Source organism: Ostrea edulis, chromosome 1, assembly GCF_947568905.1.
Source record: "Ostrea edulis chromosome 1, xbOstEdul1.1, whole genome shotgun sequence".
Lineage (NCBI taxonomy): Eukaryota > Metazoa > Mollusca > Bivalvia > Ostreida > Ostreidae > Ostrea > Ostrea edulis.
In genome coordinates, this window is record NC_079164.1 from 95,458,681 (window position 1) to 95,484,074 (window position 25,394).

Sequence of the window (25,394 nt, forward strand, 5' to 3'; positions counted from 1 at the left end):
ACACCCCAAAATCTATCTTCCTCGATCGGGAATCTATAATTTATGCACCTTAAATGACATAAAGTCACTCTTAAATCATGTGGAAGACAGATCAGAAACTTCTCTAACTAATTCAAAATCTTAAACATTCCACAATTGAGAGCTTTGAGCATCTCATAAATTGTGGAGTACCAATTTTGTTTGATCCATTAGCTTACGCTTAACCATTTTAGCAAGGTAAGGATACTTGTCTTGGCACGCGTTATGAAATCCCAAACCCTGTTAAACCGCAATTAGTCAGCGTCCCCCCTCATTCATGTTGATCATTTTGATTCATACAGTACACGTGTGACGTGTAATTAGAAGTATAGGGTTATCTTCCCTTTAATGTGAAGGAGACAGCATGGGGAGGAGGCATACGACTTCAATGGCCTGTCAAAGTTAATACGTCCTTTATCAGAATAGAATTTTATTCACAAACTTTATGGCGTACATTGTATAACAACGTAGGTCAATTCATTAAAATAGTACGTTTGTTTTGGTCTTTTTTTGTTGTTTTGTTAAAGAATATCATCGAATCAGAATTTCTTTATATGTCGGTTTAAATGCAGCATAGTATAAGCAACGAGTGAGCCTTAAAAAAAACCTTAAAGTGAGTGACTGAAGTACTTGTTTTACGTAAAGGTACATATCATATTTTCCTCTTTATGAACTACCTCTACAAATGATCGTTTCAGCTAGGCGAGTTTTAAAAAGATAATTTACGCACAAATGTTAGTAAAATACGATTAGTTTTACACCAGATTTCGTTATCACAGTCCATGATCGAATTAATGATTCTTGACCATCTGAGAGCAAAATATTTAAAACCATTTAAAACATTCAATGTATAACGATAATATTTCATATCTACTTATTTAGTAAATGGATTGTGATATTTTTGTAATCATAGTATCACTTTGAAGGGTTTATCAAATAAAAATAATCCACCATAGCAATTTTGAAAATTGTGTTTATTGCTTGATTTATTTCACCTAGAATTTAACATTGAAGTCTAGGGGAAGAGCAAGTTTTATTTTTAAAAGAAATTATAATTTTATGCAAATGTAATGGTAGAAAGTTTACATACACTTTCTCGTTATAAAACTATGAAATAAAATTAATCATTCACCATACATATTTTTCGAAAATAAGATTTTTCTTATTTCAACAAAGGGCAGATAATCATTTACCATTCGTGTGAATTTCATCTACTTCACTTTCATCAGTATTTAACAATAAACATTTATGTTGATTTAAATCCTTCAAAATTGTTCATTATCCTTTCGTTATAGATTGAATACCTTAAAACGTATTCATAGTAATTCCCTTTGTATGATTCTTACAGGTTGACTAGAGCGTTCGTTTCATGTTCGGGAGGTCGCGGATTCGAACCCCGCTCGTACTTTGGTTGCAATAAACTTAGGTGGAAGCTCCTTTGCCAAATACCTTGTAGTTAGAAGCGAAAGTCGCAGGTCTTTTGGATGAGACCTTAAAAACGCAAACAGTCGTTGGAATGATGAAAAGCCCCCAGTACCATGCAGAGTATAAAGTTTTGATACTTCCCCTACATATGGGGACGTCTGTACATGAATGGAAAATTTCTAGAACGGAAGTAAAATAAGCAAGCAAATAGATTAAAATCTTTCACGTACACTGCTCCTTAAATCTTAGCAGAATATTAAAAAAATAAGGTGGACAAAATAATTGAAACAAGAATTTAATAAGAAATCACATTTACATATTTTTCAAAACTAACTAATTGTAATCATAGAGCTGTGATACTGTGAGCAGTAGGAAAAGTATGGCAACCACGCTACTGTCTGCAAAAATAAAACAAATTGCAATCTTTAAATGATATTCAGCGCGAATAACAAATCGATAATTCTATAAAGTCAAAAAGCCAAGAAGCCTGTTTTCGTGCACTATCAAGAGCACTTTTCATTCAATTTTAACAATGAACTAACATTTCTATCATACAGAGTGATTCAAATTATCTGATACCATTTTCAAGAAGTTGTCATATCCATAAGACAAATAGAATTTTGATCCTACCAAATGAAATTGTTGTAAATTGCAATCTTTAGTTCTTGGTTGGCATTTGTAATAAATGTTATTTTCAACACAATCTGACTTGGCTTTGATTATGTTTAGTTTGCAAAAACAAAATAAAAAAACAAAAACCCACACATAGGAGAGGAGACACATACAAACGTTAAGGGTTGTAATCATAAAGAGGTTGCTAAGATTGATTGACTGGATTTTGTTTAACGTCCCTCTTAAGAATTTTTCACCGTAGCGGAAAACCCCTCATTTTACACTAGAAATGTATTTCTATATAAACTAATCTTACCTTTACAGTTTTGAAGATCCGCTACTTCTTGTATTATCTGCAATAGTATTCAATAAACTGTAAATACTGATATAAGCAAAATGTAATGCAAACATTTATGTGATAAATTAGGAATCTACTCACCTGTACTGACACCTTGTACCTTGGGTTACTCACCAGTACTGACACTTTCTACTTCTAGTTACTCACCTTACTGACACCTTGTACTTCTAGTTACTCACCTGTACTGACACCTTGTACTTCTAGTTACTCACCTTACTGACACCTTGTCCTTCTAGTTACTCACCTGTACTGACACCTTGTACTTCTAGTTACTCACTTGTACTGACACCTTGTACTTCTAGTTACTCACCTGTACTGACACCTTGTACTTCTAGTTACTCACCTTACTGACACCTTGTCCTTCTAGTTACTCACCTGTACTGACACCTTGTACTTCTAGTTACTCACCTGTACGTACACCTTGTACTTCTAGTATAGAGAGAGTTCCACTAGCAGAGCCCGCCACAAGCAGTAGAGCTCGGCCACTGGGACTTTCACGCGGAGGAATATACCTAAATTAGGGATAAATTCAATCTATGTAACAAAGACTAACACAGGTAACAAACAGACGCCGGTATAAGATACTGTTGCTACCCAATTTGTACATATATTTCGGAGACTTGGCGGGAAAACTCTTTTATTTTGGAGATTGTTAATACAGTGCATGAATTGGAATTACAAGAATGAAACATTCTTGTTGACGAATTCATCGTTATGTAAACTCAGAACATTTTACTTACAAAATGAAAACAAAACTGCTTCGCACGTTTATTCAGTTTGGGAGTAAAATGTCCAGAGTTTACACATCGATACATTCTTCATAAAGAATGTTTAATCCTATAGTAACATTGTGGAATATAAGGCTTAACATCTTGATATTTGAAATGTCATCAAGAGTTCGAAATTTTATGTTTATGTTGGATGGTGTTAGATACACGTACATTTGAATGTTTTCTTACTTTAGATCTTCTGGGTCTAAGCTGCTTAAGGTCCGCTGGTTGAAAGCCTGTATCCAGGTTATCTCCGAGTTCGGTATATCCCAGTATACACTTTCGAAATTAGGTGTAGTCATATTTCCATTAAAAGAATATATACTGATAGAACCGGGTCTCTCATTTCCAAGGAAGACTATCAATCTATTGTCATCATGACCAATCGCAAGACTTTCACTTTCAGGACCCTATACAATGTAAAATGACTAATTAAGGGGATATTCAGTATTCATTTATGGAAGAGTTCGTACAAAATAGTAATACACATAATACTAAAACGTCATCGCATGATCGTCAAGAAAAGAATTTAGACGTGGTAGGGGTTAGATGTATTGGTTAATATACATTTTTTGATCTACATGTAAATAGTTTGCAAGCACATTAGAATACATATAAAATCGTTTACCTTTTCTAATGTTTGATGTTCTAAATGTAAAACTTATACGGTACCAATTTTGATGCACCAGATGCGCATTTCGACAAATTATGTCTCTTCAGTGATGCTCAACCGAAATGTTTGAAATCCGAAATAACAATGAAGTTTTAGAGCTATTATAGGCAAAAACAGTGTGCCAAAAAAGTGGAGTCAATTTCGTTCAAGGATAAGAGCTATGCGTGAGGGAGATAATCCTTAATTTTGAAATGAATTTCTAAATTTTATAACAGCAATTAAATATACATCCGTATTTTCAAGCTAGTAACGAAGTATTTAGCTACTGGGCTGTAGAGACCCTCGGGGACTAACAGTCCACCAGCAGAGGCCTCGACCCAGGGGTCATAATGTAAAACTTATAGGGTACCAATTTTGATGCACCAGATGCGCATTTCGACAAATTATGTCTCTTCAGTGTAGCTGCAGATCTGTAGCGTTATGGTTTTATATTCTTGTTTTTGACCATAACGCTACAGTTCCTGTAACGTAAATATTGTGCAATTTACGGCGCAAGATTTTCTGCGCACGTTTGGAGATGTATTTATCCACTTTCCAGCATTGGGCAATCATCTACCCTTCATTCCCTAATTGTAAACATATTTTATTACCAACCTGTATATTTTATCCACCTCTCAATCCTTTATAACCGATAAACTCGCTTGTTTTGAATTTTCTGCCATCCGATCTCGTCAGTAGGTCAACATGGCTGTCGGATGGCAGAAAATTCAAAACAAGCGAGTTTATCGGTCTGTAGAGACGATTATAAAGGATTGAGAGGTGAATAAAATATACAGGTTGGTAATAAAATATGTTTACAATTAGGGAATGAAGGGTAGATGATTGCCCAATGCTGGAAAGTGGATAAATACATCCCCAAACGTGCGCAGAAAATCTTGCGCCGTAAATTGCACAATATTTACGTTACAGGAACTGTAGCGTTATGGTCAAAGACAAGAATATAAAACCATAACGCTACAGATCTGCAGCTATCTTCAGTGATGCTCAACCGAAATGTTTGAAATCCGAAATAATAATGAAGTTTTAGAGCTATTATAGGCAAAAACAGTGTGCCAAAAAAAGTGGAGTCAAATTCGTTCAAGGATAGGAGCTATGCGATTTTGCTAAATGATTTAGGTTTTTTGGAATTAGAAATCAAGATAGTTTCTACACCTGTAAATTTTCATATATTCTTTATATATCTTTAAAATGATGCTAATAATTTACTTCATGCATGTATACACAAAATTTAAGTCTGGTTTGTATAATAAAAGACAATCTTTGTCATATCTGTTCTTCATTGCTTTAAACATTCTAGGTATACACGTAGTACTCAGATCCAATAGAACAAGACAGATAGTTAATTACTTTGTTATCCGATCGAGAGTCCATTGTTTCTTTGATGACTGTTTTAGATTTTGGATTGGCATTAAAAAGATCAGGTCTAGCGTGCGCATGGGTATCCTCTACGTCACTTCCGCTATCATACATTCTAGACATTGTATCAGCCCTCCAAACAGAAAATCCTCGACCACCGAATGTGAACAGTTTTTCATAAGTACCGTCAGCTAATCGTCCATTCTCTTTCGTTATTTGAAGTCTGCCTTTTTCGTACAAACAATTCAATTCAAAGCTGAATATACTAAAAAGATTTGTTATTATTTCAGATTTTATGCATACTGATACACTTCATTTAACTTTTACAACAACAAAAAAACCGACCCAAATTAAGTAAATGAATAATTATGCAGATGTATTTTTTACTACTGTTACAAAAGACATTATCGCTAGCGAAATGAAAAACAAAATTACCTAAAATCTCATTGTCCATGATATTAGTCACGTTGTTCTCCAACGCCCACCGTGTTACTTCCGAATTATCTATTAGTTATAAAATACAATAGCAATAGAGCACAACAAATTATTTAAATTAACGATAAAACAAATCTTTGGGAAGGTCCATACTTGATATAGGTGGTGAAAAGGTCATATAAAGGAATGTGCAAGTCAAGATATCTGTGTTCATGTGAATTTGAATGTTTTGTGTATTTAAATAAAATGGAATACATCTTATTTTAAAGTTTTGTTTTTGAAGCTGAGGAGATAAACGAAAATTGTAGCAAAAATAGTAAAGCCTCCAAAACAGAAATCCCTCTAAAACTTGGTTAAGGCTCGATGATAGCTATGATATGAAAAATTAGTACTTGAAAGTGTGATATCCTTGGCTCGAACTTCCTCGTTAAAACCAGCTGTGTTCAATGTGAAACCAGAATAGTCTTTGCTGCCGCCTTCATTGGCTGTGATAAGGTATTCAATACCATCCACTTCCACTGCGTGAATGGAATCGGGTTGGAACATCCCATACACCGGTAGGGATCTAATGTTTATTCCTGTTGAATAAATCTATATCAGACGGCTTTTGATGATAAAAAGTATTTAGTTTCATATCGACTTACAGAAATTGGAGTTGATATTGTTTTTAAACACATGTTGAAAGACATAATGAAATACGGATATTAGTTTTAATGATTTACAAAATATTAGTAAAATATCATTAGAAAGAAGATATTGGAGCTAAAACAAATTCAACATTTGTTTGAAGATATTCAAATATATGTAAATGTTATTCATTGAAGAATCAGGGTGTCTTTGTTACCATTGTCTCGGTCGCTTGCATCTAGTTTAGAGTTACTCCAGTTTTTGAAACCTAGTCCGTGAATTGATGTGATATTTTCTGTTTCTAAGTCCACAATTGCTATGGCGTTATTTTCCTGAAAATTTAAGCAAATACAATTTCAGTACATTTCCATCAATTTTACTTTTTTGGACATCTATATAATACAGTACGATACCAAAATTTTTATAGCGCCCTAATCATCCTAATCAATTTTAAATCTCTAAAGCGCTTCACATTAAAAGCATACAATTTGTTTTTAAAAATGACCTCATAATATTATGAGCTGGCAAAAATCCGACATTCCTTAACTATTGCAAGAACTAAGAATTCTACAAAGTATACTGTAGGTATGCATTTGATATTGATTGATAAAAGAAATGAATGACATTGCTTTCCATTACATATATACTGCATTCTGCGTATAATCAATGGTGTGTGTGTGTGTGTGTGTGTGTGTGTGGTGATTGTAGAACTACTGCCTGCTATATGGTGTCACTACTCAGGGTATCGTACAGGACAAATCAACACTCGTGATCCGCTGTACGACAGACGCATGCACTCGATGTGATATCACTGATACATTCTTCCAGATTCACTCAATCAATTTTTACTGCATACATTACCCCCACTTGTGCATTCTTTCTTTCTTACCAATTTATTTGTAACATTGCATTTATTTCCTGTGTGATCTAACTGATTTAAATGATAGATAACGTTGTCTGAAAGAATTTATTATATAAAAATCTTATGTATTTTGTTTTTCTTACCTGAAGACAAATATAGGCTTTCTTTTCATCTTTGCTATATGTGACATACTCTGGTTCTAAATCTTGAGAGAATGAATTATTTTGATATTTGTAAACAAAACGCACACCGGAATTTGACAAGTCATTCCACCTACAAAAGGTTTAACAGATACATGGATTCAAACCGATTACTATATATAAAATGTAATTAGATACATTTGATATCAGAAAAAAATATGCATCGGTGGATATAATTTTAAAGCGTTTGGTGGCATTAAGTACAAATATAAAAAGTAAGGAAAGAACTTGTAGATTCTTTATGATGGTCAAGAGGTGAAATATATTACCTCTCCCTATATGTATATAACTCTATATAAATTTACCTCAATGGGTGCCTAAAGTTAATTCTACGTTTAACGTCACACGCGCGCGTAGGTTTCGGCGAAATTGCCGTTTTGAAAAAACAAACAAATCCGGATTTGAAGTAGTCGTTCAGGTTTGGTTTTTCATTTAGCGACTTAATTTTACACCCCGCGTAAGAGGGAAATGCACTGAAAAATTGGATCAGAGGTCCTTACATGAAGAAAATGGAAGTATATGCCACTATTAAAGTAAAGAAAACGTACAAAGATGGTTTGAACCGAACTAATCTCAGCGAGATTCGTCGAGGCTGGATATTTGGACTGACGCCTCTTCCGAATGTCAGACCAGTGTAACACAAAGTGATTTGGGAAATCTTGCTTGAACTTCAGCCGGTTTTTGCGATTAAAATGGGTTAAACTGAATTCCTTGACCGCTTCAACTGTTCGTCTTAGACATCCTATTAACTCCCTATCACAATGAAACATGCATTTTTTACCTTTACATTGTGTAAATCCCACAGTAAATAAAGATGGCTATTTTCGAAGCCGTTGCAAACGGCCACCATTCCATATTTACCTTCTCAACACTGATGGTGTGTTCGCAGAAGGGATACAAACCCAGATTAAGGAAAAAGTCTTTGCTTGGAAAATGCAAAAATTGACTTGGACTTGAAAATCAAATCCTACAATGTGTTTAATTTGACATATTACTTTTTTGGTCACTAAATTGGGTGATTTTAATTGACTTGGACTTGAATATAAACCTTACAATGTCTATTATTTGAAATTGTTGATTTTTGGGTCACTGAATAGGTGATTTTCAATAAATACACATTTGTTTAAAAAAAATTTTTTTTTATTTTTTTCCTCCCTCCCTCGTAGGTTTTGAAGTTTTGAGGTGACGTTAAACGTAGAATTAATTATACCCCCCGCAACAAGTTGTGGGGGGGGGTATATTGGAATCGGGTTGTCCGTCTGTCTGTCCGTCCGTCCGTCCATCCGTCCGTCCGTCTGTAGACGCAATGGTTTCCGGACTCTAAAGCATTATCCTTTCCACCTACCGTCACCATATCATATATATGGACTACCCATGGGATGAAGATGTTCCCTATCGATTTTGGGGTCAAAAGGTCAAAGGTCAAGCGCACTGGACATCGAAGTAGTAATATGGTTTCCGGGCTCTAAACCGTTATCCTTTCCACCTACAGTCACCATATCATATATATGGACTACCCATGGGATGAAGATGTTCCCTATCGATTTTGGGGACAAAAGGTCAAAGGTCAAGCGCACTGGACATCGAAGTAGCAATATGGTTTCCAGGCTCTAAAGCGTTATCCTTTCCACCTACAGTCACCATATCATACATGTGGACTACCCATGGGATGAAGATGTTCCCTATCAATTTTGGGGTCAAAAGGTCAAAGGTCAAACGCACTGGACAATGAAGTAGCAATATGGTTTCCGGGCTCTAAAGTGTTATCCTTTCCACCTACAGTCACCATATCATACATATGGACTACCCATGGGATGAAGATGTTCCCTATCAATTTTGGGATCAAAAGGTCAAAGGTCATGCGCACTGGACATCGAAGTAGCAATATGGTTTCCATTTAAATTCTTTAATGGCTTTTTTCATCGCATGGAGATGCTGTGTTCCTAGATACCTTTTGGATCATAATACTGAAGTTTTACCTATTACCTACACCCTTTGGGAGATTGGGGTAAGCGGGGGGTATTCTTAGTGAGCATTGCTCACAGTACCTCTTGTTTTGAACAGCCTAATGTATATTAATCTTCTTGAGACTGTTTATCAAAACAAATGTCTCTTCTTTTAAAAGCAAGAAAAACATACTTTGCCAAAGCATTTAAGGTATTTGTTCCTCCATATTGAAATAAGCTTTCAGTATTTCCCAAAAAGAAGAGATATTTTGATATTTGACAGCTTTTACTAAGACCATTATACACATCACAATATTCGATAAAGTGGGCTTCATTTTCAATACAAAGAATACTTTTTGTTTTTAGACAAAAGTTACATAGTCTGTCATTTCTTGGAATATTTCTATACCTGCCACATTCTATTTCCAAATCATGAGCAATTCTTTGAACTTCTGGAGTTTAAAAAAACAAAACAAAAAAAACAAAAAAAACATCTAATAGTTAGCTTACTGTAAGCTCGTAATTAATAATCAAAGGTTGCACAACAATGCAGTTATAAAAACTGTTTTCACTAAAGTGTTTTCATAATGATCAGTGGACATGGAACACACATTTACATTGATTGCTATACATAGTTGAATAACGATGTTTTTACAATAATTAATGATCACACATTTTCATAACCATCGCACTTCAAACAAAAATTATAAATCCTGGTTAAGGGTTGTATAAACAATTTTATTTACACGTCTAACTTCGGCAGTTATCTAATTTTGATAACTATAACTGCAATATATGTGCAAAAACTTCCCTTTTTATTAAGTAATAATCATTTGTTATATCTTTGATAAAAAAAATTGGAGGGGCCGGATCGACCAAGCAAAATGGGCCGAATCGACCATGGGACGGATCGACTAGGGACGGACCGACTGTGGGACGGAACGACCTGCTACCCTTATGAATACTTAGAGGACATTATAAACTCACTGCAAGAAGATACTTATAAATACTTAGAGGACATTATAAACTCACTGCAAGAAGATACTTATAACTACTTAGAGGACATTATAAACTCACTGCAAGAAGACACTTATAAATACTTAGAGAACATTATAAACTCACTGTAACTCACTGCAAGAAGATACTTATAAATGTTTCATTAAAGTCTTGGCATTGGGACAGTTATTATAATAGTTTGTGATGGAATACTAAAGGTTGAACGTAACACAGAAATTCATTTCATTGTTACGAGAAGAAAGCTCTTCACAACTGTACATGATTTGGTAACAGTATTTGTATTGTAAACCCTGGATTTATAATCCCGAAACTTATCGAATTTAAGTGAATCCCAAAAACGAGATTGGGAGATGCTCATTCAAAGTCATACCTGTCATTAAAGTTGTGAAAATTCAGTCTTTTATATGAGTAGTTTGAGTTAGAGATTTGATCAGCGTCGTGGAATCTTAAAAGTCCTACTCCTCCTTCGGGGTCAACTAAACTGCCGTCTCTGGCGAATGCTTTTGCCTCCAAGGCGATAAGAACAGTTGTACAGTCGGACGTCGGCAGAAGCATGTCTGGTTGAGGGCCGACTGAAATACAGTATAAGTGGAATATTTAGCGAGACACAAATTTTAAATAGCGATTTTTAAAAAAAATGGGTACATATATTTAGCGACAGCTAATTTTAGCGACTTTATAATTCCTGGAAAAATAACTATTATCTCCGATATGGAATACATTGTCTGCGATTAGTCCAAGTCTCATGTGGATGAAAATGAAATTGTTTACTAGTATTTATTCGTCGAACTTCACTCAACACAATAATTTATGAAGCATTAACCAGTAAGTCTCATTATGTTGCACGTGATATCCTATATAATAGTGCACGTGTCTTCCTTCATCCTAAGCCTTTCATCAAATATACGCAAAATCTAGTCCACTTTTAAAGGACAATGTGGATGACCTTTCTCTGTAGTATGTGATATTATATATATAATAAGGATTTCTGAAGAAAACATGTATCATTTATTCATCAAATAAAATGTCATATTTTAAAATTTAGAAAAATATCACGTTTGACATTTGTTCGAGGAAAGTCTCCACAAATACTTATTTTAAAAAAGCGCCAAATATTATTGCATTGAATTCGCTATGATTTGTTACGATTTTTAAAAAGAATTGTTAGATAACGAAAACCACTATACTTGTAATATTCAAAACTGCTTCCATAGAGTTGGTATTCATGTCGTACTTCTTGAAAACCACCAGTCTCCCAGCTTCTCTGTTGTGATTGTTATCCAAAGCCACAAAGACATGACCTCCACAGAATTCGATGTCAGTTGGATCAAAATCTCCCAAAAATTGATGGAAAACAAGCTTTGGGTTTACAATGTCTGATATATCGATGACATTGAGTTTGGACGCCCCTGCAATTATTGATAGATAAGATCAGTACACTTAAAATTGCGTGAGGTTCTCAATCTTTCTATAATTTAAGTTAGAAAGATGCACTCTTAGAATGTTATCGTTTTAAATTAATATGTTTTCATTCTGAGATCACGACAACATCATCTGTGTCGGTATTTACATGATTTACTGCCAAGGTTTCTACCTTACAATTTCTCTGTTGAAGTTTGGTTTTATAAACCTATATCTGGAAAATCACAATTTCTCACATATCAATATATCCCTATACCTTTAATCTGCAGTTTATGAATATGATAAAATAAAGTCAACTATAAAAAAAATTAATTTACCAACAATGTACACGACTTTTTCCTTTGGATCATAAGCTAGCTGTTCGGCAGATCCACTTTTTAACGTGAATACAGGTGCTCCCATGGCGGTGTATGATGACGGTATACTTAAGGTAGAAATTTTGTTTAGATGAATAGTTCCGCACTGAACGTATACTGCAACTAAGAGCTGTGAGAATAACAACATATTTTGGTTCGCCTTGATATAATTTTCCATGCTGAGAACGGACATCGCAGCAAACATATATCTTGGCAGTAAAATTACCTACATATAAGCATTTTTCAGTGTCATGTGATTAGTCACGTGCTCTACGTTAGATTCCACCTTAAAGACCGAGAAAATAAGCACCGCCTTCAAATTTACCTGGTCTGTGAACCCATGTCAATCAGGAGAAATTAAGCTTCAGACTGGATGCTAGAAATTGATGGACATTTGGTAACTAGTCTTTGTGTATACCTTATCTATCTAATTTGGCGATCGAGGCGTCCGTGCAATCTTTTGATGCTTACCGCATAAACCTGCTCGATAGGGAAACGGTTTTTGTTTTTTCATGTAGAGATAGTCACACAATAATAGTAGTAAATTTTGCATACAATTACATAAATTATAATAGAATATAGTATTTTATGCTTAGGAATGGGTACGATCGATAATAATTATCACGGATTGTTGAATGCATTTTACACGGACATCAATTTTATGCTAAACATATTAATTATGAGTAAATACATTGTACATTAATGAAATCTTGTTTACACTCAGTTGAAAATTTATAAGCGTAATTTTCCCTTCGAAACATGACACAAAGTTCAACTAATCGGAAGAGAAATTAGTCGTTATAAGGGCTCTTTCTTGTGTATAATGGTTGGAATTGGGATGCAGAGGAAGAACAAATTCTTCGTCTAGACCAGTTATTGAAGGAACTGTCGGAAATACGAATGTCCTGTTTTTGTAGGCCATGCGTTATGGATGAGTCACACAGACAACTTTGGTAGGCAGAGAATTCTGGTGTGCGGTCCAGAAAAAACTAATTTAAACAGAATAAAACTTTCTAAACTGTTTTTAGATATATAGTCATCATGGGGCGTGGGACGATGATCGGTACATCAGCTGTACATGGCCAGAAAATCTACCGCAGTACGCAGGAACTCCCGTCGGAAACTATGTTTGGCAGTCAAACATCGTCGGATACTGGGTATCCGACGAACGAAGGCAGTCAAATGGATATAAGAAAACTTTGAATAAAGAATATTCTGCCTAAGTTTTCAATGGCTAACGTTCTCATTTATATAAAATAAATTTATCGAGCTTCAATTCTTACGTTTGATTCATTAGATTTAATCATCAATGTTTCGATTTACCCTCACAAGAAAAATGACTATCATGAATTTTCAATCTTACAAAAACGTACAGGTAATGCAGGTAACACAGATAACATCCTGTGTATTTGGGACGGTATATACAAGCTAGCAGGGTTTCCTTGGGCTCGGGTCTTCACACCTGCCTTAAATTAGCTCCACCCCGCACTCAACTTACCTGAGGAAAACCGACCGGTTGAAAAACTCGGCCTTTAAGCACATCAAATCAAACATCCAATGTCAGACTTAGACATTTCCTTAAATAAACGTGTTCTATGCCACAACATACGCCAGAAGTAATGTAAATCAAATGTGGACTCTAAAACATTCCAAAGAGCTTATAGTAAATTTGAAATTGCAAAACTCTTTTCAAATTAACATCAGAAGGTATGACTTTTTATCACTTTCCACGATTCCACCTAGAAATACTCTGAAGCTGAAATACAAAATATGCTGGAGTTCCTAATTGACAATATCATCGTAGTCTTTGGTGATCAGGTCTTCCAACAGTCTGTAGGAATTCCCATGGACACGAATTGTGCTCCTTTGTTAGCTGACCTGTTTTATATTTTGAGGAAGCAGAGTTTATTCAAAAGCTTTTACATGAAAAGAAACAATCTCTAGCTGTGGCCTTAAACTCCACATTGAATAAATCAACAACGTTTTATCTATTAACGATAATCATTTTCATTCATTTGTCGATTCGATGTCACACGGGTAAACGCGTTATCGGCTATTCGGTTGTTATCGGACACTCGGTTCAATGTTGTTTATGTTTGGGAAAAGTAGGGTAAGTTCATACGTGGTTTTTTTTATTGATAAAGACACATTATATGCAGCATTAATTGTAATACTAAATAGGTACATGATCCTCCTTTCAACAGCTAAAAGCGCACTTCAAGGACTTCCCATTTAAGAGATTAACAGCACCGAAAATAGAAATTTCTTTATGCATTCGGTAAAAATCTACCAAAAATGCGATACTAGAGCAGTAAAGAATTGTATTTATCTAAGAAGGGATATTCATTTGCATTTTTAAACTTAGATAAATAATCCTTTAGGAAACGATAGATCGATATAAACTTACTGTAAGCGAACAATATAGTTTATTAGAACATCGGGTGAGATAAAAACATGTTATCAGCAATAAGGTTAATGTCGTAAATTTCGGTTTTTCAGAATTTGTGTTATCGGAAATAAGGTTTTAATTGCGTTTCAAAATACCTTATACAGCATTTACTAGACACTAAATTGGTGTTTTAATGATAGAAAATTCGTGAAACTCCTGTTGTTAAGTGTCCGGAAAGAAGTAATGAAAGGCGAAGATAACGAACAGTGATCAATCCCACAACTCCTAAAATCAATACAAAATAGATAGTCGGGCAAACACGGACCCTTGGACACACCAGAGGTGGAATCAGGTGCCTAGGAGGAGTAAGCATCCCCTGTCGACCGGTCACATTTACCGTGAGCCCTATATCCTGATTAGGTAAACGGAGTTACCCATAGTCAAAATCAGTGTGCCAAGAACGGCCTAACAATCGATATGAAACACGGCAGACAGCATTTGATCCAATGCTAGGTTATATTGACGAACTAGATCGTTATAACGACCATAGAATTTGCGAAATGCTAACTTCAATCGAGACTGTTGAAACCCCTGTACCATCAACTTATTTGTCAGTAGCTTACCTCGATTTAAAAACTGACTATACGCAGAACAAGCTCCTGCGTATCGAATCAGTTGAGACATATAAACACCATATGCAGGTGATAATGCAATATTGCTACATAATATGGGAAGTTGACGATGGAGAAGCTGAAATCATCCCATTTGTCATACAGTTGAGTTAATGTCTACTTTCAATAAAATCTCTAAGTATGAAGCAGAAGTGGACGACTCTGTGGTGTCTTTTATTTCGAGCTCACCGGGATATATCAAATCGACATATTAATGAAAGTTATTATTGTTAATAGACAAAACGTCGTCGATATATCTAAATGTCGAATTGAAGGCGAGAGGAAGAGATTTTCTCTTCTCACGTAGAAGTTTTTTAATAAATTCTGCTTCATATAAATATAGAAACAGGTCAGCTAATAAAGGAGCACAATTCGTGCCCATGGGAATTGCAACAGACTGTTGGAAGACCTCATCACCAAAGACCACGAAGATATTGTCAATGAGGAACTCTAGCATATTTTTTATTTCAACTTTAGAGTACTTGTGCGTGGAATCAGAGTGGTGTTTAACAAAGTAAGTTTTTGGATGATTGATCACTAGATATGAATATTTCCGTTCTCCATTTTTGTTGAAGAAGCAACTGTTTATGATGTCAAAGAGTTCAGTCTTTAATTTATCGTGAGGAATGGTCGTGTATAGTGTTGAAAAGTCATAGGTTTTGATGTTATTGAATTGGGAAAAGTTTGGCGATTTCAAGTTTACTAAAAATTCTTTAGAATTTTTTAGAATCCACATTTGATTAACACCACTTCTGGCATATATAGTCGCACAGTACGTTTGAAATTTCTCCTTCACAGCTGTTAATATTTTCGTGAGGAGCAAAGATAGGGGCTTGGTAGAGCACTTACTGGATCCAGCAATGTATCTTTGTAAGGGTTTTTATGTAGTTTAGGAATCCAGTATAGGTACGGTAACTCATATTCATTTGACTCATTGATTGGGATATCAAATGTGTCTAAAACTGAAGCATGGTTTTGAAGAATTTCATCTTTTGAGAGGGCAGTTGGAGTATAAGTACGATTACCAAAAGTGGAATTAATGCCAAGTTCGTTTAAAATACAGTTGTAATAATGAGCCTTACAAAGACAATGCTGTTTCTAGCTTTGTCAGCTGGAACCAAAACATATTCCTCATGTAACCTATCTAATTCTTTTATCACTTCTGGTTTACTAAACACAGAAGGATAGATGGTAGGTACTTTTATTTTAATGAAAGGTGAAGATAACGAACAGTGATCAATCTCATAACTCCTACGAGCAATACCAAATAGATAGTTGGGCAAACACGGACCCCTGGACACACCAGAGGTGTGATCAGGTGCCTAGGAGGAGTAAGCATCCCCTGTCGACCGGTCACACCCTCCGTGAGCCCTATATCCTGATTAGGTAAACGGAGTTATCCGCAGTCAAAATCAGTGTGCCAAGAACGGCTTAACAATCGGTATGAAACACATCAGACAGCATTTGACTCAATGATAGGTTGTATTGACGAACTAGATCGTTATAACGACCATAAAATTTGCGAAATGCTTACTTCAGTCGAGACTTTTGAAACCCCTGTACCATCAACTTGTTTGTCAGTAGCTTACCTCGATTTAAAAACTGACTATACGCAGAACAAGCTCACTCAGTTGAGATATGTCTAATGCGGGATTTTAATATTCCTCTGATGCTTTTAACTCATTCTGACAATGATCAAGTTCTTCTTTTTCATATTAAGCCCATCGTCTGGCATAATCTTCGACAGAATTCATAATAGAGATGAAGTTCTGTCGGCAATTAAAAGACCGAGGTTCTCTGTATTTAGGACCTTTTGGAATAAGTGATTTGAGGTCCTCATTTTCAACTATATCATCACCAGTAATGACATGTCCAGCTGGACTGTAGATTATCATCACCAGGTAATGACATGTCCAGCTGGACTGTAGTTTATCATCACCAGTAATGACATGTCCAGCTGGACTGTAGTTGAAAGAAGATGAAGAAAAGAACACGTTGGTGGATTACGTATAAGATGGTTTATACGATGAGTTTATTACTTTGGATGCTATGGTTTTTTTTAAAGAAACTAGTGAAAGGTGAAGATATCGAGCAGTGATCAATCTCATAACTCCTATAAGGAATACAAAATAAGGAGTTAGGCAAACACGAACTCCTGGACATACCTGAGAAAGGAGTAAGCTGTGCAAAACTGCATCTGATGTTTATATCTCTAAACTGATTCGGTACAGAAGAGCTTGTTCTGTGTATGATTAGTTTTTTCAAATCGAGGCAGGCTACTGTCAAACACATTGATGTTACAGGGATTTCATCAGTCTCGTTTTAGATAAGCATTTCGCAAATTCTATGGTTGTTATAACGATCTAGTTTGCCATTACAACCTGTCATTGGGTCAAGTTTGATACGAAATTTTAGGCCGTTCTTCGCACACTGATTTTGACTACGGATTACTCTGTTTTACCTGATCAAGGTATAGGGCTCACCGCGGTATGACCGGTCGACAGGGGATGCTTACCCCTCCTAGGCACCCAATCCCACCTATGATATATCCAGGGGTCCGTCTTTGTCCAACTCTTAATTTTTTATTGCTTATAGGAGTTATGAGATTGATCAATGTTCGTTATCTTCACCTTTCCATAATAATCAATATCTCAATGAGATATTGATGCCTGTCAATAAACAATCTTATTACTTATTGAGATATTGTTGCCTGTTAATAAACAATCCTATTACTTATTGAGATATTGTTGCCTGTCAATAAACAATCTTATTACTTATTGAGATATTGATGCCTGTCAATAAACACTCTTAATACTTATTGAGATATTGCTGCCTGTCAATAAACAATCTTAATACTTATTGAGATATTGATGCCTGTCAATAAACAATCTTATTACTTATTGAGATATTGTTGCCTGTCAATTAACAATTTTATTACTTATTGAGATATTGATGCCTGTCAAAAAACCATCTTATTACTTATTGAGATATTGATGCCTGTCAATAAACAATCTTATTACTTATTGAAATATTGATGCCTGTCAATAAACCATCTTATTACTTATTGAGATATTGATGCCTGTCAATAAACAATCTTATTACTTATTGAGATATTATTGCCTGTCAATAAACAATCTTATTACTTATTGAGATATTGTTGCCTGTCAATAAACAATCTTATTACTTATTAAGATATTGATGCCTGTCAATAAACAATCTTATTACTTATTGAGATATTGATGCCTGTCAATAAACAATCTTAATACTTATTGAGATATTGATGCCTGTCAATAAACAATCTTATTACTTATTGAGATATTGTTGCCTGTCAATAAATAATCTTATTACTTATTGAGATATTGATGCCTGTCAATAAACAATCTTATTACTTATTGAGATATTGATGCCTGTCAATAAACAATCTTATTACTTATTGAGATATTGATGCCTGTCAATAAACAATCTTATTACTTATTGAGATATTGATGCTTGTCAATAAACAATCTTATTACTTATTATTTTATTGTTCTTATTACTAAGAAATCAAATTTGGAGTTGTTGATATCTTAGTTGTTTGGTGTTTTTTGTTGTTGTTGTTTTTAAAAAGTTTTCCCCCTCTGAAATGCCCAGTTTCATACTTTGTTACCCATAACGTAATAGATGATATATAGATGTTGACAAATATTTTCTAAACTTAATACAAATAGAAAAAAATCTGTTTAGTGATTTTATAGTTAACACTGTCTAATCCGCTGTATGCTTCGACCCTCATTCAATAATTTGTTTTTGTCATTTGCTTTGCACTGCTGATTTCGACATTAGGTTTGATATGACTCAAAATATTTCTCTTAGACCATGTTAGATTGAATAAAATGAATAAAGTAAATATAAAGTCACATTATTGTAATTGTTATTTAAGGGATGAATCTGATTGCAAAGTATGTTTGTGGGTTATCACCAGGCACCCCTCTCCCTGTGGGGGGGGGGGGGGGGGGGGTGTCAGCAGCAGATGAAGTCGACGTCACAATTGTTTAAAATTTTCAACAATTAAAACATATATTAACAAGCATTCTGTATACATGTCCCCTACCTACGGGGCGCCATTTGGGACTTGATGTTTTGTAATCAAAATCAATTTTGTGTACACAAAATTGAATTCTGTAATAACAAAATAATTTTTATCTTACAAAAATATGTTATTGGTACTTGTTTTATGACAACTTTTTGTTATACAAAATCATCTTTCAGTGGACAAATTTCATTTTTTCAATTAGGTATGCAAATATAAACTTTTTTTATTACAAAATTGACTTTTGTTATCTAATTTGCAAATTAGATAACAAAAGTCAATTTTGTGAGACAAAATTGAATTCGTACACAAAATGTTGATTTCGAGACTTTGTACTCAAAATCCATTTTTGTGTGGACAAAATTCAGTTTTGTTAGACAAAAATGAAAATTGAACACAAAAATTGGATTTGGTATCACAAAAGTCAAATTTGTCTAACAGAAGTTAATTTTGTATGCAAATTAGTTTACAGAATCGAAATATGGATATGCAAATGAAAATTCGCATCATAATTTTGTAAGAGGCCCTCACATTGCAGTACAGGCGATGACAGTACCGGGTACTAAACGCCATGGTGGCTTCAACAATTGACATACCTGATGAAGACATTAGTATAGAAAGGTTATGAGAGTTGCTCGATAAAGATACACCAATCACACGGATTGCACAATACTTTAATGTTCGCACTAAGAGTTTTAGACTAACATACTCTTTCCCGACTTCCTGTGAGAGGAGCATGCTCCAGTCTGAAATCTCATTTTTGAGGTGAAAGGGGAGACAGGTTATGATATCATGTACTTGCCGATTACTGAACAAGTATTGTTTTGTATTTGAAAATCTATGAATTTTTTCTTTCAATGGCACATAAATTATCATAAGCGTAATATTTACGTGTATATTCAACAAATAATTGTTTACTATCATAGCTTCCAAGTCCGACTAACCTTTACCAAAGAAGAAGCTAAATGAAAGCGTTTCAACCAATCGGTGAGCAGCTTACAAGTAAAGGTGACAAAAATGAATTCTGTCATGACAAAAATGATTTTTGTGTACAAAAATGAATTTTGTCATGACAATAATGATTTTTGTCCACTGAAAGATAATTTTATATTACAAAATTTGTAATTGTAATTGAAGATATCATTTATAAAAACATAGTTTTGTAAAACAAAAGTTATTATGTTATGACAGAATTCAATTTTGCCTCACAAAACTGATTTTTGTCGGAATATCTCTCAGTTTTGTAAGTAAATTAGTTTTCAGATTCCAAATAATACTAATTTGCATACAAAATTCACTTGTGATACAACATAAAATTTTGTCTAAAAAGTGAATTTTGTCATGATAAAAGTGACTTTTGTCCACTGAAACAAATTCATTTCTGTGATTTGTTGTCAATTTTGTTAACTTGAACTCATTTTTGTTGAACAAAAGTCATTTTTGTCCACACAAAATAGGATTTTGAGTACAAAATCACAGGTGTTCCATTTGGCGCCCCGTACCACCGGTCCCCAGTCAAGTCGTTTGTGTGATGTTCGGTGTGTGGTTCCTTTGAACATTCAAATGTTGATAATAGTTATGTGACAATTCGTTATTGATAAAGCTGTTACTTTTTGCTTTTTTTTTTTTTTTAATTTTGATATTCGTTTGAATTTTGCCTTGTGTTGAATTTTGTCATTTTCCCGAGTAATAGGTCATGCCAAAGTCACGTGATTCGCCACCGTGGATATAACACAAAATGATGCCAGCGAATCAAAGGAATGGATTTTTGAAAGTTACCCATTCGTTTTACCTTGAAATAATCTAGATGCAAAGTAATTTGCATAAACTTACATTTGTTAAAATGTAAATATATCAGTAAAACTCTTTATTTGTACATGTATAATATCATATATAATTGTCAAGGAGCATACATTAATCAATTAATCATTTAAGACATCCACACACACATACCTCCATCACTGTCACTGGGGTCGAGTTTATACTTTTTCCAGTCTTTGAATCCTAGTCCACGTACATTAGTTATTTTTTCTCTGACTAAATCAACTTCTGCAATTGCATTATTTTCCTACAATAAATCCAAACACTAAAAATGCGATTTCCTGGCAAACTTAAGGGTTGGGAGTGGTTTAACATAAATTCCTCTATTCTAAATAGAAAATCATATTTTTATAAATATTTAGTAATCAGAGTTAAATTAAGATTTTAATAATACTTGTTTTATAAATGTTTCTGTAGAACTATACACCTATGTTTATGATAAAAACGTGCACACAGAGTCCCATCTCTTCTTTTCTTTCAAAATGAGTCGTAATTCGTTCATATTCGTGACAACTGTAATATTTGAAACAATACCTGTTCTACGTACATGCTACAGTAATAAATCAAATAGCTGCTGAAACAACTTGCAGTCATTTGTTACCATCACACATGGATAACAATAGACCTTTTGTTACGTAATATTCTCGCTGCAGACTTGAAATATTCATACTGCACATTTTTAAAGGCCAAAAATTCAATTTGAAATAAGTACTAATGCCATACCAGGCATAAATCATTTAGTCAGTGTTCATTGCTGGAAACAGGATGTAAATGGTTGTAGCCATGAAAAGGCACACAGGGACAAATTAATCTTAAATTACACACGAGTTTTACAATGCATCACGACATTAAACGGAAAATGATCTCACTTGTAAAGTGACGAACGCCTTCTTCTCATCAGCGCTCAGAGTAATGTGTTCTGGCTATAGGTCTTGTGCTAATCTATTACCGTTTCCTTTGTAAACGAAACGCACACCACTCTTTGACAATGCCGGATATCTGCAAATACAGTGAACAAAGTTTTAAAAATACAGAAATCGTCAGCATGTCATAAGAAAACATCACATACTGGAAACAGTATTTGTTAAAATACATGCATAAACATTAGTATTGTGTAACGAAATCCATTCTTAAGGATGAATAACACATGACGTAATAATGGCCGACTACATGTTCTTGCCCACTTTACAACGTGTTAGCCGTCATTTAATGACTCTTCTTCTATATGGTCCATAGTATCATTACAGGATCATATTACACAAAAAAATGCTGTCATTATTTTCCTGGAAATTTGGTCGTTGAATTGATGTAACTTTGATTGATAAGAAGCTATACAGTTGACAGTTGTTGTTGTGTTCATGGAATTACAACATGTTTTTCTACAAAACATAAATGTGTGATACTAACTTGATGGGAAAGGTTTGAAAATGGACCAGAAAATACTCAAGCCAATTTGTTTCTAGAACTTTCTCGGCCATATCTCGGAAAATAATTGCATTTTGATTATAAAGATTGCTTTACTTGTTGTTAAAGTGTTTGAAGTCCAGAGTTTTGTAACTGTACGTCTTCTTGGAGATGTAGCTGTTTGGGAACTTGATGATACCGATAGCGCCCTCTGGATCGATGAGGTTGCCTCCCCTGGCAAACGGTTCTCCCTTTAGCGCCACCAGTACAGTTTGACAGTTAAATATCGGAAGTAACATATTGGGGGACGGGCCAACTAAAATAGAATTACATCAGTAGACCGAGTTGTATCACCCAGATGTGTATGTAGAATATTGTCACTAGAAATTCTGTATCCTTTATTACTTAAGTATATATTGTGTAATCAATGTAACGAAACATACATGTCTGCATAGATTAGCATATTCGTATGAAATGCTATTAACCAACTTTTATTTGCTTGCGAGAAAATTTCGCGAGATTTACGAGACCCTCATCGTCGCAAATATTTCTCGTCGCGAACCTGTCATATGCTCGAAAAAGGCTCGATCAGGAATATTACTTGCCACGAACCAGTTTACCACTGGTGAATCGCGAAATAAAGTAACCGCAAATAAAAGTTGGTTTACAGTAAACCATTGTGCACTCCAAAGGCAGGTCTTTTATGAATAATACAATTAAATGGGATATCATACACAGGAGTAAAATGCATCACAAATATGTGCCCAAGTAATAAATGCAGCCGTGGGTATTTTTATAGCAAGTCTTAACGAATGCTATTTGGAAAACATAAAGTAAAATCACCCACAATCTATTACACTGGTAATGTAGGTGTATGTATCTTAGATATATTGTTATTAGTATTATCAAGAATTCAATAAAAATCAGTCAGCACACATTTACAAACATACACCTGGTAAATAGTGCTGTATTGTGAAATCATTAGCAAAATAACACGATAAGCACCAGCCGATGCAACCATTAAAATCAAAAGGCACAATTAGGTATTCTACAGTCATTTCAACCTTTTAGGAACCCTAGCTTCTGCCACGTGGACCAGGACCTCTACTAAAGGGAATAGGTGACTTTATCATTACAGAACAAGATGTCCTCAATCAACTTCAAGTACTTAGTACTAGCAAACCGCCTGACCTAGACGGAGTATCTCCAAAATACTGAAACAAGTTTCACATATACCACAACTAACAAGACGTGAAAATGCCTCTCGTGAATGAATGTTCACGTAATATACCAAAACAATTTCAAGACATCACACTAATTTTCAAACAGAGAACGGGCAGAAAAAGTCCTATTAATGATAGACCAATATAATGTACAAGTATAATCTGCAATATTATGGGATTGTTTTATTGCACGAAAACAATCTTCTCACTAGACATGAATGTGGTTATCGGCCTGGAGACTAGACAGAATTATTCTTGTAATATATATAATGATGGGTATTGTTGGCACGTCCATTCGTTAGGTCTTTATATCTGCTCATTTATGTATCTTGATTTCAATATCTGTGTATATGGTGACCAACCGTTTATTTTAATTTTATTGTCATTAATTTGCAAAATTAAATTGTTGTGCATATAAAATCATCAGCTGTGTACGAAGTGGTTTGTATTTTTCGTTTTGCAAAGATAACTGTTCGTTTTTTGCAATTACGTCTGTTCGTTTAGTACCAGGTCTATCAATACATGTACTCGTTTTGTAAAAAAAAAAAAGTCCGTTGACTAAGCATTTATTGTCATTTATTAAGTGTTTGTAGTGATTGGAATTATATTGGTTCCTTTCTATTATATGGTACTTTTGGTTTCTTTCTATTATATGGTACTTTTGGTTTCTGTCTATTATATGGTACTTTTGGTTTCTTTCTATTATATGGTACTTTTGGTTTCTTTCTATTATATGGTACTTTTGGTTTCTTTCTATTATATGGTACTTTTGGTTTCTTTCTATTATATGGTACTTTTGCCCTTTCCGCCGCCCATACAGAGGTCTTTGTAAAGCATGTCTAGCTATTTTGCCTTACTTCTGTACAATGTGGGTCAACAAATTATCTTAACATAGAAATCAAAAGCTTTAGATAAGGTTAATAAAAGGTTGTTTGAATAAAACCATGGTTCTGTGCTTAGTCCTATTCTTTTTCTATTGTAGATCAATAATTTCACAGAAACTTTGATTCGATCTTGCTCATGATGCTTCACTTATTGCTGTTGCTTACAATGACGTAGAAAATTCATTTCATCATTTGTATCTGATCTAGACACCATTACAACTGGGATCTTGATCTTTGTGAACCAAAAAATTGTCAATGTTCATTTCACCCCCCAGAAGATTTTTCAATCGCTTATTTGGACAACATGATCTTGAAACGTTGCAGTTCATACCATAACATTGACATTTCCAATGTTTTTGCCTTCGATATCTTTACCAGTTGTAATGATAGCCATTTCCTCACGATGCAGATGTCAACAACGTGCGTATGAATATTGATGAATATAGTACGTCTATCTTAATGGCTAGATATTTCGACAGAAAATAAATTTCATTTTTGAAAAAAAAAAATACAACGCTTCACACTGGCATACTCTCCATGAAACGCGCTATGCTGGCGTAAAGCCCTTGTGTATTTTCAAAAATAAATTTTATTTCTTAAATGTATTTTCAAAACTTAACTTTTTTCTTGAATAGCATTAAAAGAAATAAATTCCATACGTGTAATAATACTGCAGGAATTGCATGGTTTGATTAGAAATAAAACTAGTTATCTGAATACATGTATGTATCTATTGATCAGATTTATCAATTAGAAGATCCATTATTTTTATATTGTAGACTGATATCTGAAGATACGTTAAAACTTTCATTCTTTTATACAATGTTTTGTTTATAATATTCAAGGAAAAGAGTTG

The 25,394-nt window shown here is 34.3% G+C and overlaps 1 protein-coding gene across 4 annotated transcripts; it reads right to left on the reverse strand.

The window, feature by feature from the left end:
- Positions 1-1,724: 1,724 nt before the first annotated feature.
- On the reverse strand, positions 1,725-12,323 carry LOC125672728 (mesenchyme-specific cell surface glycoprotein-like). 4 transcript variants are annotated; one of them, XM_056167157.1, is made up of 13 exons: positions 12,039-12,323; positions 11,487-11,708; positions 10,670-10,871; positions 7,280-7,409; positions 6,492-6,606; positions 6,040-6,225; positions 5,648-5,716; positions 5,204-5,439; positions 3,373-3,593; positions 2,834-2,925; positions 2,495-2,506; positions 2,372-2,408; positions 1,725-1,841 (listed from the first exon to the last, which is right to left on the reverse strand). In XM_056167157.1, exons 1-12 carry the CDS (start codon positions 12,280-12,282, stop codon positions 2,374-2,376), a joined length of 1,764 nt encoding a protein of 587 aa, XP_056023132.1. In that variant the 5' UTR covers positions 12,283-12,323; the 3' UTR covers positions 1,725-1,841; positions 2,372-2,373. The 4 variants fall into 4 exon arrangements, with proteins under 4 accessions (XP_056023132.1, XP_048764926.2, XP_048764908.2 ...); XM_048908969.2 differs by lacking the exon at positions 2,495-2,506 and adding an exon at positions 2,658-2,669; XM_048908951.2 differs by lacking the exon at positions 2,495-2,506 and having other exon boundaries at positions 2,822-2,925.
- Positions 12,324-25,394: the final 13,071 nt, after the last annotated feature.